The sequence below is a fragment of the Dermacentor variabilis genome, chromosome 4, assembly GCF_050947875.1.
Source record: "Dermacentor variabilis isolate Ectoservices chromosome 4, ASM5094787v1, whole genome shotgun sequence".
In the NCBI taxonomy this organism is placed as follows: domain Eukaryota; kingdom Metazoa; phylum Arthropoda; class Arachnida; order Ixodida; family Ixodidae; genus Dermacentor; species Dermacentor variabilis.
In genome coordinates this window covers 170005078-170019468 of record NC_134571.1, presented here as the reverse complement: position 1 = coordinate 170019468, position 14391 = coordinate 170005078, and the positions used below count along the sequence as shown (strand labels likewise).

The 14391-nt window shown below is 49.7% G+C and overlaps 1 protein-coding gene across 1 annotated transcript in view; it reads left to right on the top strand.

Moving 5' to 3' along the window:
* LOC142579934 (high-affinity choline transporter 1-like) overlaps positions 1-9923 on the top strand; it is a 44215-nt gene extending 34292 nt beyond the window's left edge. The window contains exons 8-9 of the mRNA XM_075690613.1: positions 1589-2277; positions 8782-9923. Coding sequence (XP_075546728.1) covers positions 1589-2277; positions 8782-8983 — 891 coding nt within the window. The 3' untranslated portion in view covers positions 8984-9923. The remainder of the gene's footprint in view (positions 1-1588; positions 2278-8781) is intronic.
* The last annotated feature ends 4468 nt before the right edge of the window (positions 9924-14391 follow it).

Below are 14391 nucleotides of genomic sequence, written 5' to 3'. Positions count from 1 at the left end.
ATACCCATTGCCACACGGTAAGCTTTGCAGAGCCCAAGCGGTCACATTACGTTTGCTGCAGACAAGAACATACCCAAGTCGAGATTTTATTAACAGGATCTATCCGGAGAGGGGACACTCAAACCAACCGTAATAAGTGCAATGGCATCATTACTCTTGACCACATGCTTTGGCAGTGCCCCGCGGTCTTCACAGACTGTGACGAGGAAGAAGAATGGTGGCGGCAAATGCTACACAGCGAATCACTCTCTGACCAATTACGGGCAGTCCAGAAGGCCCGCGATGTGGCTGAAAGGCTCGGCCTGACAGTCCCAACGTGGGAGCGGCCCGCGTCAACCTATGGTTGACCTTCAGGACCAAATAAAGTTCTTCATGCCATACCATATATGCGTTTTCAGCTTGCGATATATTGGCTGGCGCGGACAATCTGTCTCGTGCGGCACGTTGAAAATGGAGTGAAGCGTCACGCGACGGCGTCGCTAGTCGGGAGATTCCGACAGGCAGCGTGTGGGTGATGCGTGGGCGCAGTTCGCAGCCGCCGTCGCACACATGCCTCCGCTCATGCAACGCGTTGTTTCCATATATAGTATCGTGCGACGCGATCACCGCATGACATCGGTCAAGAGACGACGGCCCACTCCTCTGGCGCCATCGTGTAGCGGTCGTCGCAGGCCTTACGCGGCACTACGCTTTTCTTCTCACGCTGCGCTCAGCGTTCGCTTTCATCTTTCTCTGTGTCCGTTCGCTCGGTTACGCCGAGGGACAAGCAGACGCTCGCCGCAGGAATGGGCGCCTAAGAGCTGCCCTCTAAAATAACTATGCAACGAACAGCATCAGGCTATTCAGAACATCATCCACTCATGCGGTGTAGAGCAGCTGTAACATCATGCACTTTAGAGCAGCTTTCAGTATATACAACGTTGCGAACAATCAGAATTATGAAAAATACGATATTCATTCTACAAGTCTAAACATACAGAAGAACGTTGCAAATAAATAGAATAATGAAAAGTTAACTGTATTTATTCCATGTAAACGCAAATTCCTTTCAAATGAATCAACAGAACCCTCTTTTATACCACCCGGCACTGAATTCCACATTGAACACGTTAAATATTTGGAGCGAGCTTGTCGTAATTAGTCGTGGGCGTAAGTAATAAGTGGTTATTTTACGTAACAAGAAGCGTCGATGGAACATGACGAAATAACTAGGATGTAGCAAAGGAAATGGAAGCTTTCCGGACACGTACTTAAACATAAAAATTCCACTATGTCTTTACAGATTCTGGATTGTTAAAATGTTATGCGTAAAATGTAACGAAGGAGTCTGAGACATAAAACCGCTAAAGATTGTACGCATTGCTTGACTCTGAACGTGTTGAACTGGGGATAAGTGAGTAACGTACGTGTTGTCCCATGATGGGATGCAACAGGTTATATGACTGGGGGAGCGCTATGTTTTTCCTTTTTTTTCGATTTATTCTGCAGTATACGTATACGTGTTCTTTGGAATCTCAATATGCCCTTCCAGCGTGATGCAATTCTTGTCGTTACAGTGTCCGTTCAATTGGCATTCCGTGCTTCGCAGGCCACGGAGAAGGAGGTGATCGGCGTGATGCGCGTGTCCATTGTGCTGGTGGGCGCGCTGGCCACCTTCATGGCGCTCACGGCCGACTCCATCTACGGCCTGTGGTACCTCTCCTCGGACCTGGTCTACGTGATCCTCTTCCCGCAGCTCGTGTGCGTGGTCTACCTCAAGGAGCACGTGAACACGTACGGCTCCTTCGCCGCCTACGTGGTCGGCTGCTTCCTGCGCGCGGGCGGCGGCGAGCCCATTCTCAAGATACCACCCTTCATCAAGTACCCCTCTTACGACTACGAGGAGGGCGTGCAGCGCTTCCCGTTCCGCACCCTCTCCATGGTCATCAGCTTCCTCACCCTGGTGGCGGTGTCCGGCGTCACCTCGTGGCTCTTCGCCGGTGGACGCGCGCCTCTCGACTGGGACGTGTTCGGCTGCTTTCAGCCCGACGCCAAGGCGGTCGACAAGGTGCCCTTGGTGGAGGGCGCGGATTTGAAGGCGCCTTCCGCTTTGGGCCCAGCGCCCGCTGGTCCCGAGTCTGTGCTCACGCCGACCATGGCGGAGACGTCTGCGATCCGGGGCATTAGTGCGTCGGTGTCGACTACGACTCGTGACGCCGCGGGGATCCCGCCTCACAGCACCTTGAAAGACAAGATGCCGCCAGTCGAGAAGATTCCCAGCCGCATATCGCAGCACTCGTAAGTTAGCCAGCGAAGTGTCTTGTTCTTTTCCTTTATTTTAGAACGCAGGTCTTAGACGCCTGTTCCTGCGGCGAGCGTCCTCACCATCCTCACCATCCTCACATCCTCACAGACCCCGCATACCCCACACGTCTAGGAAACCTGCGTCTCCCGAGATACATGCCCTGACCTCACCCTCACTAAACGTATAAAACAAGCTGCCTGGCACAACACGGAGGAAACTCTGGGCAGTGACCACTGCATACTTGCCACCACATTGAACGTTACGCATGCACGCCGCCCGATAAAAAAGACCGCACTCACAGATTGGACAGCTTTTCGCAAAGAGCGAGCGGATGACTCCTCAACGCGTATTACGGATCTCGAGCAGTGGGTACGAGAGCTCCACCAAGACGTAGCCAGACATTCGAAACAGATCACACTCACCACAGACATACCGGCCGTAGACCCGCACGTTCTTCACCTCTGGGAAGCAGGTACAGGTCTCGTTAGGAGATGGAAGCGCCAAAAACATAATCGTAAATTGAAACTACGCATAGCGAAACTCACGGCAACCGCGGAATTTTATGCTGGAGAGCTCACCCGTCACAACTGGCGACAACTATGCAACCAATTGCTGGGTAATGTTAGCACTGCCAAAACATGGTCGCTGCTACTCCATCTTCTTGACCCCATACAAAGCAAGGCAATTAGCCAGCAAACAATCCAACGTATCCTCCACAACCATCCGGGTTCTGATGACGAAATCCTGGAGGAGTTGCGGGCGCAGTACATAGGTGATTTCGAACCCGCACAAGGACAACCTCCAACCTACAGCGAGAGCGACAATTACGACCTCGACAAGCCGATCGCTATCACTGAGGTGCAACAAGCACTCCATGTACTCACACGAAACACCACCCCAGGCAAGGACAAAATAAATAACAAGCTCCTGCGCAATCTGGATGATGGCACCATTCAATCTCTTGCTGACCTCTTTAATCATCTCTGGGAAGCGGGTACACTGCCAGCAGACTGGAAGCACTCGGACATCATACTTATTCCGAAGCCAGGCAAGCTCTCCAGCTTAGAAAATATGAGACCAGTCTCACTGACTTCATGCCTAGGCAAGCTTCTGGAACATGTCATTCTGAACCGGCTTCAACCTTACCTAGAATCCAGCGACCTCTTTCCTGAAACAATGTTCGGATTCCGGCCCCACCTTTCTACCCACGACATCCTTCTTCAGCTGAAGGAACAAGTCCTTGAACGCATCTCACCGCACAACACTGGAGCGATTTTAGCACTCGATCTCAAAGGCGCTTTCGACAATGTGGCTCACCATACCATCCTTACAAACCTAAGCCTCACGAACTGTGGTCGTAATACTTACAATTATATACGCGCCTTTCTAAGCAACCGCACGGCCACAATAGGCATTGGCTCACTCAGAACCCCGACGTTACCTACCCGCAACACAGGAACCCCACAAGGTGCTGTTCTATCACCCACCCTTTTCAATATTGCTATGATGAAATTACCTGACAAACTCAACGCAATACCAGGCATCAGGCATGCAATATACGCCGATGGCATCACTATCTGGACCTCCACTGGTTCCGAAGGAGAAAAACAAGACGCCCTTCAACAAGCGGCCGACGTCGTCCAGCAATATGCAAAAACAAGTGGCCTCCGGAGCTCCGCCGAGAAATCAGAACTATTAGTCGTTCGACAGAAATCCCGAAGAAAACTCAATAAACTACCGAACATCACACTCTCCCTCGACGACAAAGAAATACCCACTGTAAACCGCGTCCGCATTCTCGGACTCCACATACAACAGGACGGCGGAGGCGCATACACCAGCCAACGTCTCAAGCAGACCACCTTCAAAATCATGCGAATGGTCAGCCGTATCACCACCAAACAATACGGGCTGAAAGAAGACGACATAATACAGCTCGTCCAGGCCCTGATAATCAGCCGCATCGCCTACGCTGCCCCGTACTTGCCCCTCACTCCCAAGGAGATAATCAATGAGACGTACTTCTTCGGAAAGCCTACAAGCAAGTGCTCGGCCTACCCCCGGGAACAGCGACACTCAAGCTTGAAGCCCTAGGAGTCCATAATACTATAAGCGAAAGTATAGACGCCCACCTCACAAGCCAACGGGAACGACTAGCCCTCACACCAACAGGAAGAACAGTCCTAGCGCGCCTAGGCTACCCCACACACGGCAAAGGCCACGAACAAGCAACCCATCTGGCCCCCAACTTCCGGGAGCACATCAGGGTAGCCCCTATCCCCAGAAGCATGCACCCAGAACATCATGCCGATCGTCGCCAAGCTCGCGCAAAAACTCTACAGACAAAATATGGCAGTCTCCCCACCACACTATACACAGATACCGCACAGTACCCCCAAAAAGCAGCCATGACGGCCAGCGTTGTCAACTATAACCTACAAGAGGTGGTCTCGATGACGGTCCGCACTGCCAGTGCCCTCGTAGCGGAGGAGACAGCCATCGCCTTGGCCATCACCTCTAGTCTGACAACCGAGTACATCACAATTATTACCGACTCCCAGGCAGCTTGCCGTAGCTACGCGAGAGGTCGAATATCTTCAATCGCCCACCGACTCCTCAAACAAGCCTCCCAATTCCCGGACGTTGAAATAGTGTGGACTCCAGGACACGAGTCCCTCCGTGGAAATCAGCGTGCGCACGCTGTAGCCCGAGCTCATGCCTCCCGGGCGCCACAAGAGAGGGATACAGACGCATCCATGGAGCCCGTACCTTTACAATATAACGCCATACTACAACACAACAGATTGAACAGACGACAATACCCACCTCCACACAAGACCCTCTCACGTGAAGACGCCGTAACATGGAGACAGCTACAAACCAATACATACCCACATTTAAGCAGACTAGACGCAATCCACCCCACGCTATATTCATAGAAATGTCCCCTTTGTAATGTTTACACCTCCCTATATCACACCACATGGGCGTGCCCCAACGTGAAGGCAGCCCCGCAAATACCCAACCCCACACCCGAACAGTGGGAGGCCGTGCTGACTAGTGACTAGACTTTCCGCAAGCTGAAAGCTGCTGTACCACTGAGTCGGTTTGCGTTTTTTGGCGAGGAAACGCTTGTGCCTACACACTTGCGCTTAACTGAGATTATGCATAGAAACGCGCTACACTCCCGAAAAATTCCCGTTCAGTTTTTCTTTGTTATGAAGAAATTGAAATAAACTCGGTTATTTTACACGCCAGAACCATGATTTGATTAGGAGGCACGCCGTACTAAGAGACCCCAAATTGATTTTGACCCTCTGGGGTTCCTTAACGTGCACCCAATGCACTGTACACTGGCTTTTGCAGTCACACCCACCGACAGGTCACGCGATTGAGTAACTTTCTTGAGCCGTTATTACGTGCGCTGCAGAGCACATTTAAAAACAGCAGCATAACGTAGTGCACGAACGGGGCAGTAAACGCACTTATAGGCGTGATCCGGCGGTGCAATAGTTCTCGCTTTCGAGCGGTAGTGAGGACGTGCTGATCGCTGTCATTTGCCATTAAGAGATCTAAGTGGTAAAAAGGTTTTCGCCACGCTAGCGAACCTCCGCAAAATGAGGGACATTTTCTTTATATTTACGAAACAACAAAGTAGGTGCCACAGGGACTCGAACCCCGGCTCACAAAATGGGAGTCAGTGACGCTACCGCTGCAACTTGCCGAACTGTTTTTTGATTTGTGTTGCCATAGCAATTATAAGGACGCTCAAGGCAAATTTCCGTCGATGGCGACGGCGTCGCCGTGATCCGTATAAAGTCGAAGTTCGGTTAGATTGCGGCGATACGCTTTGCTGTAGATGCGAGAGAAAGCTTGAGAAGGTGAGCCGCGAAGGCTAGTCGCTCGATGCGGCGGCGGCTTCTCGCGCGCGCTATAGGGAAGAAGCAGGGAGGGTTCGCCCCGTCTTCTCATGAGTGCAAGGGGGGGGGGGGAGGAGATGTGCGCGTGCTAGAAAGGGGGGGGGCGGTGGCAAGTTAGCGCGCATCTCCTCTTCTACACCGTGGCTGCGGTGGCTGGGCGTGGTCGCCCGAGCCCTATCTTAGAGGCAGCCTGCGGTGGGTTCGAAGGCCAGGCGATCCGAGATAGGTGATGGATTTGTGTACGCTGTGCTCTCGCGTGGCTAGTTCACAGTGAAGAGAGACCAAGTACGAATGCGAATTCGCTCGCCGCTGCTGCCGCGCTATTCGTCACGCCAGCATTCGGACAGCGAGTGTCTGTGGTCATCGAGAGAGATGTTCGTATTTGCCTGTGCACGTGCCACGACGTGCACAGTTAGTAAGCGAATGTTTATAGCAGTTTATGCAGCTTATAAATCTACCAACTTTACTTTGCATAGCTGTCCAATCTGCTGTCGCAATCAGTGCTTCGCCTTTCGGATGAAACTGCGAGTTTTGTTTGTTAACCACAGACTCAAAATTGGTTGGGCCTTTGCCGCAATACTGTTGGTAATTTTCGTTTTGAGAGACCGGTTATTGTGCAGTTTACGTGCATTGCTCTAGCCTTTTATGCTTTCCCATATTTAACACCTAGAGCCACTTCTTTACGACTTTTTCTCGTTTTAACCTTGCACCGCACTATAGTACTGATTGCTGTCGAAAGGTGCTAGGACACGTAGATTTTCGCGCTTTCGTGCGCAGGATTTCACATAGCATATTATATGACGGGCAAGTCAGCCTGTGTGAGAAGGAGCTTTGCATGTTTTATAACGACTGTATTCTGAGGGTTGCGCGAAGGTCCGACGTAGTCTTAGACACTTCGTAACCGAAAGGTTACGCTAACCTCACCACGAATAAAGGATCTGTAAGTTGAAAAAAGCACGAGGATGAGAGGCTGGTGGCGACGCCGCCTTAAAGTTTCCGCACAAGCTCGCGCCGAGACTTCACAGATGGACGGCGCTTTCTCGGGCTTAATTTGTTATCGGCAAAAGTGGGGTGCATTGCATTATAAATGAGGCAGAGACTACAATTGGCAACTTTTGGGAGCCTTTACTGAGCTACAACGGTCAAATATAAAAAGTAAACTTTAATATCTATGACGTCACACTGACACATCGACGCTGGGTTATCGACACGAAAAAAAAAATGGAACGGTACTTCAACTTTAACTTTCTCTCCGAATGATCAACATATTGCCGCGAAATAAAGAAAATGGAGTTTTTAAATAGCTTATCAGGTCTAAACTTGATTTAGTGTTTCCGTACAAGTGACATTTTAAGCGCGGTGATTGCATTAAGTAAGCGGTCCCTCCTTTGGTAGGCGAGGTAATGGACTCTAGTTTGTTGCGACCGCAGACGCGACAGTTGCCGCAGACAACCTGCAGGCTTATCTTGCAGGTTTTGTATTGCCCTTCATTGTGAGCTTTCTGCCCACACAAAGTTTGTTCGCTCGATATAGCGGACACGGCTCGACCTTAGAACAGTGGAGCTTCGGAGAAGCGAGGACCTGCATCAATGGCATTTTAAACCCTGTTCACGAGCACTTCACCTATGGGGCAGTAGTACGTCAAAGTATGGAAAGAAAAGCTTGGGGTGACGGAGGAGTTGCACCGCATTTGACGAAGCGGTTGAAAAAGTATGAGCCGGTTTTCATTTCTTTAGATTTCCGCCAATATCTCGTTTGATCTTTTGCTCAACTTTCCTTTGCGCCTCTCTTGAGTATAGCTTGGTTGTCGTTAACGTACGACTTGCTTCAGTTTGCCTTAGAAGTACTGAACGCTGGGCGTGTTGGTATTCCATAATCAAGAAAGAATGGCGCGACCACACGTTGACGCGAAAGAACAAAAAAATGAGCGGCGCTAGTTCGTGTTTTTCTTTCTCATCCCTGTGTGTTTGCGCCATCCTTTCATGACTATTCAGTTTGCGCGTACCTGAGCTTTCGTGTTTCTCTTGTAATCGATAGCTATTCTTGTGGTGTTATTCATGATCTTGCATACAGCCTCCATTTTCTCCTAGAAACCAACGCGCTATGCTTGTAGATCGAAGAAATTATCGAACACTTGTTGTGCCCTTCCTCTCAGCACGACATTTTTAATGAGGCCTCTTCCTGGTGACAACTTTAAACTAGCTAAACTCCGTAGAATCTTGGTTTCAGCTAGTCGCTGCATGTGTCATATTTCCGGCAATCAAAGGCGCCAATATAGACGCGAACAAAGACGTCCAGTGGTACGTCGCTTTCTCCGCCTCTATCTTCCGCCTTTGATTTCCTGAAAGAAGACTCCGTACCATTTCCTGAGACCAATATATACACCCATCGATGGCGTGAAATACTCGTACAAATGTGCAGATCAAGTGCAACTGCCTGAGTGACCGGTTAAGTAGTCTTCGTGTGCCTATTCCGCTGTGCGCGCTCGTCATGGTCGACCTCCCTGCCTCGACTCGCCTTGTTTTTTGTCTCCCCTCCTTGCCAATAGAGCGTCTCCGCAATGGGTGTATCTTGCAGAGCTGAAATTACGTTCAAGAGTCACGGTGGACGAGCGGAGGAGGGCGTCAGAAAGGACCCGAGCGATACATCGGCCAAGCGCAAGCGCAAGAAGCACCGCCGCTCCAGCCAGGGGTCGCACAAGTCGTCGAAAAGCGACACGACGCACCCGTCGCATCCATCGGCGGCGCTCGAGACCACAACCGAGGGGGAGCACCACTGAGCTGCCCTGGTGCCGCCGCATTCGCAGCGAACGCCACGTTGGTCGTGGTGGCAATGATAAAGATAAAATGTGATCGTCTCTTGGGAACCAGTTCGACTTCGGTATTTATGCACGCAGCCGGTCCTCTCTAACTCTTAACCACGCATTGTAGTACGCTTCCAGCGCTGTAGAGGTAAAGGTCCAAGAGGATGCACGCAAGTAGCTGCAAGATATGCGCAGCCGTAACAGGTTCCATAGAGGTGTCCGAAGTCAACCGATGCGTACACGAAAACGACCCATGGTGAGGCCGCATGTCCACAAAGTTAGTTTGTGCGGGGTAACGAGGCGCTGTCGCTGCTGGCCGGTAGTGTTCCTGTTTGCAAGCGTCAGTGATGCTTCTTTGTCTGGACACGCAGAATATGCTAATGGTTCTGGGTTGACGAGGCGGGACGGACAGAAATTCGCTGCTTACCTTTTCGGGGCGTAGTTATCGGGTGTGAACACTTTAGCACATGGGCTGAGAACGACGGATATGCGCGAAAGGAGGCGCGGCTGCCAGAATTTTCATTTGCACAAATTTACGGTGTTAGCGCAACACAGAAAGACGCAATGGCTCATGAACTAAGGACGTGTAAGTGGAACAAGAGTAGTGATGAAATTAAGCTTTGTTGCCTGTTTTAGAAGTTATCAATTCATGTTTCAGTGATATACAACAATGATATTATAAATTTTCTAGTGCTGTGCGACAGGTGATATTCCAATGTCGCACCTAATTGCCAATATTTGATGGTTCTTAGGTTTCAGACGTTCACGAAACACGGTATTCAGCTGCATTTCAGGCTTCCACATCCTTGCGATATGAGATGGTCACCTTTCTGTCTCACACACATGTTCTTTAGCGAATCAGTTAAATGATTCTAGCAATCGCTTACGCCATTTTTCACTGGAATAAAGGCCTATTCTCTCCCTTTCACACGGCTCTTCGTTCTTCTCGACGCCATCTTGCTGCCACAAGTTGCGTCCGACAACACATTGCCGGGGAACGCAGCGTGTCGTCTGCACTGTCGCATATCTGCCTCAATCCGTATTGCGCACGCGCGCTGCCTCGTACCGCTGTGAGGCGCGCACTCTCACTAACCATTTAATTTGCAAGCTTGCACAAATGAGCCAATTAAACACGTAGGTTAACTTAAATGGCCTTTGGTTTCATGAAAGCCAGCGTCCCACTGCGGTATCGGATTAAGCGACCAATCATCATAGCATTGGCGCCACCTGAGGCCACAACAGCAAAAACTGCCGGACCATTCTTTTTAATTAAGTTTCTTCTTCTTCACTATATAACGTTTAAATTAGTGACTCTAAGAGGCATGTTGTGATTGCAACGTCACACGTCCAGTACACAAAAAAGGGCTTTTGTTAGCAACCCTGCGCCTCGTGCAAGTTTAGATAAATACATATGCTGGTGCAGACGAATTGCTGTTTAGTGTTACTGCATTGGGAAAGATGGAAACTATAGGTGGAGTTGTATGCACTGTGGCACTGTGACGATCTCCTAGTAAACTAGTCTGTAGCTAAGTACAAAACGCATTCATCACGTGGTATCAGCTTAACTTCAAACGCTAACAAGTTGAAAGCGAATAAGCTGCATTACCGGCATTTCCAGCTGCCGCTGCATTTGTAACATTGGCTGAACTCAAGCTCTACAATGCGTATGGTGGGTGCACACCATACTTAAGCACCAGCTACGAATTGATTGAACATAGCTCTCAGCTGCGGTTGCAAGAAATGGGTGTTCTGATGTGTATCTTAAAGCGAAGCTTTCACTGCTTACAGACCCAGGTTTGGGGTTGCTGCGGCTGATTTGGTCGGTACCTAGGCGGATATCATTTGAAACATATAAATCCGCCTATATGATATATAAGCGCCTTGTCCTGTCCATGCTCTTCGTTCTCGTCTTTGTGCGCGTTTACAGTTACAAGATGCAAGTAAAGCAATTAGCCCAGTCATCTAAACTGGTATATATATATATATATATATATATATATATATATATATATATATATATATATATATATATATATATATATATATATGTGTGTGTGTGTGTGTGTGTGTGTGTGTGTGTGTGTGTGTGTGTGTGTGTGTGTGTGTGTGTGTGTGTGTGTGTGTGTGTGTGTGTGTGTGTGTGTGTGTGGGTATGTGTCAACTCTCCCAAATTTGTCGTAAAGTTTACGAATGCCGTCTCGTGGGGGTGCGGGGCCAAACCGCATCACTTAATGACGCCTAGCACGTCACTAGAACGGTTGGTGGTACAGCTGACCGGCCGATACCCTGGCGGGACAACAAGCTTTCGTCCAGCAAGTACGTCGAGCAGCCATGGCCAGTGGAGTCCTGGAATGAGGATACCACCTACCCGACATCAAGAGCAACGACCTCGATGGTCGAAATGTTTTCTCTCTCTCACGAATTCGGGCTACGAATGTTGCGTGAAGTTTTAGGCAAAATATATCCTGCGAGCTAAAATTTCTGAAACATGTTGCAATATGGGGCGAGCAAGGTTGAGAAAAGGCATTGGACAGAGGTATCAACGATGTCTAATAATTTTGACCTCCAATTCATGGCCAGTCCCCCAATGTGGTTATGCACCAAGGTACCACTCGGGTCAAAAACTGAAACGACGACTGTCCGAGCGTGCGAATAGTATAAAGGCGTCATGCAGGAGGCGCGTACTTCAGCCGGGCTTCGCTCTTTCTTGCTTCTCTCTGGACGCGCTGTTTTCTGGCGCGGCCTTCGTGAAGTCCGTGCATAACAAGTGGCACACACGCAGTGACCCAAGTTTGCGGAAAGGGGGCTCATTGAAGAGCGGCGCCTTCCCAAGCAGACTGCCTAGATTGTTAGACTGTACAGCTTTCGGGATCGGCGCACGTTATTAGACTGCACTATCTCCGGGATCAGCCTACATTCATGTCCACTGCAGGACGAAGCTTTCTCCCTGCGATCTCCAATTATCCCTGTCCGGCGCCAACCGATTCGAACTAGCGCCCGCGAATTTTCTAGTTTCCTCGCTCCACCTAGTCTTTGCCGTCCTAGACTCAGTATTCCAAGACTTGTGTTCGAATCAAAATGCGTATAAGAAATAAATTTCGATGCTACCTGCTCAGACTTTTTGTGGCAATGCAAAACGCTAAAGAGATGGTTATTTCCTTCGGTCAAGTTGACCTGACGCGTGCTAAATTGCCAAAAGCATAGACACTGAAAAAGTCACTATGATCGAAATGCACTGCATGCATCGTATGCTTCTGCCTTTGCTGTGCGTACTTTGCTCCTCCTTATATCTACGTGTAAACGCAAATGATTGTTAATAAACTGCGTATGTGCATCACACAAAAGATGTCTGCTCATGGAAAACAAAAGAAGTTGCCTGCTTTTTTCTCCCCTTCCCCTCCCCCCCTGCCCTCTATCCCTTTCCTTTGCCATGACGGTAAATGCTTTTAAGTTTTGATAGTGCACAAGTTGGCTGGTACACATGCGTACGAAGGTTACGTGTGCGCCGAATGCAAGTCGGCGAAAGGGCTTGTCCAGCGTTCGCATGCTGACCGCCAAGTGCCATTAAGCGCACCTCTCTTAAGCGTAATGAAAAATAAATTTCCACGTTAAGCCGGAACGTATAATGTCGACTCGCAGGTATCTCTGAAAGCACGCCGACTTCTTCAAGGAATAAGGAATTATAACTATAATTAATTATATTAAACTGATTTATTTATTTATTTTGTGTGTGTCCATACAATCTTGGCCAATATCCTTCACAATGGGTAGGTCCCAATGTGACACAAGAGGTACAGAATCCTTTAATGCTAGCGATATAAGTGTGGTACTCCTCAGTGCATGCACCCGTCGTCACCGTTATTTCCTCGAGAAGCATTGCGCATCGCCTTCGTCTTCGTGGCATTACCCGCCATGGTTGCACAGTGGCTATGGTGTTGGGCTGCTGAGCACGAGGTCGCGGGATCGAATCCCGGCCATGGCGGCCGCATTTCGATGGGGGCGGAATGCGAAAACACCCGTGTACTCAGATTTAGGTGCACGTTAAAGAACCCCAGGTGGTCAAAATTTCCTGAGTCCTCCACTACGGCGTGCCTCATAATCAGAAAGTGGTTTTGGCACGTAAAACCCCATAATTTAATTTTTAATTCTTCGTGGCATTGTTGCGTAGACGTCTCGCACTGCGCAACCGCATGATTTGGTGTCTATGTTTCCGGATAGCTTGTGAGCTGTGTGGTGCGTAAAGATTAAAATTGCACGAGATTAAAGTTGCAACCGTTGTCTTGGGTGAACATAAATTTTCACGAGATTACACGTTTATGTAAGATAAAAGTAAACGCAAATATACGAAGCGCCATTAGTTGTATAGCGTTTAACTACTCGCCTCACTAAGGCTTCGCTTCCCACAGATTTCAGCAACCTGTTTAGCCATTTATTCTGATGATACACCTTTCACGGAGATATGTCGTCTCCTTGAAAGGGTTAAATATATCGGAAGCGTCTATGCCGTGTTTCAAGACTTTAAACAGCGGGCATCGCGCAGCCTGAAACGGACGTGCTGGCAACGTGGAACCCTGTGACGCGGAAAAGCGTATATATACGCTATATGTGCACCGGGTTGCCGCTTAATTCCGTGGAAAATTCCTCTACAGTTTAAATGCATTTTGAAACAAATATCGCTACTGGTCAGAAACTGGTATTTCTCCCAGCATGGCTGTGCCAAACGATATCTCTGGAAGATCAGCAGCACATCGCGATACACATCCAGCGAGCGCTGGAGCTGTGCAGAAAAAACGCACTGGCCTAAGGGCATGGTGCGGGACCATTTTCGCAAGATTCGTGACGAACCCGGGAGAGCCAGGGCACCCGCCACTCTCGAAGAATGGTGTAAAGGCATCCGGAACGACGCTTCCGCGGCCACCAAGACAGTGGAAACAGATCTCGACGTCGAGCGGATGGAGAGCAGACTCGCCCACGTGAACGAGGCCAAAACCGCCATGCTCCGCCGATGGAAGGGTCAAAGGCTCAATCGCAGCCTCCGAAAGAAGATTTCGGAGCTCAACAAGGCCATCGATGACCACTGCAAGGCGCTATGCCAGCACAGTGGGACGCGCTCTGCGAATCCATCGACGGACAGATGCGCAACGGCAAATCCTGGGGTATGCAGAAGCACCTTCTCGACGAAAGCGGCTCGAAGTCAAATCAGAGGCATACTTCGGCCCGGTCCCTTCACGAAGCCACCAGGTCTCACGCGGTCGATGAACTCGTCGCAAAACTCATACAGAAGTACGTGCCTGTCCGTCGCGATGGAGATCCGTCGACCCAACTCCCGGACTACCGAGGCCCTCCACGCCCCGAGCTGGATGATGACTTCTCCATTGCCGAGG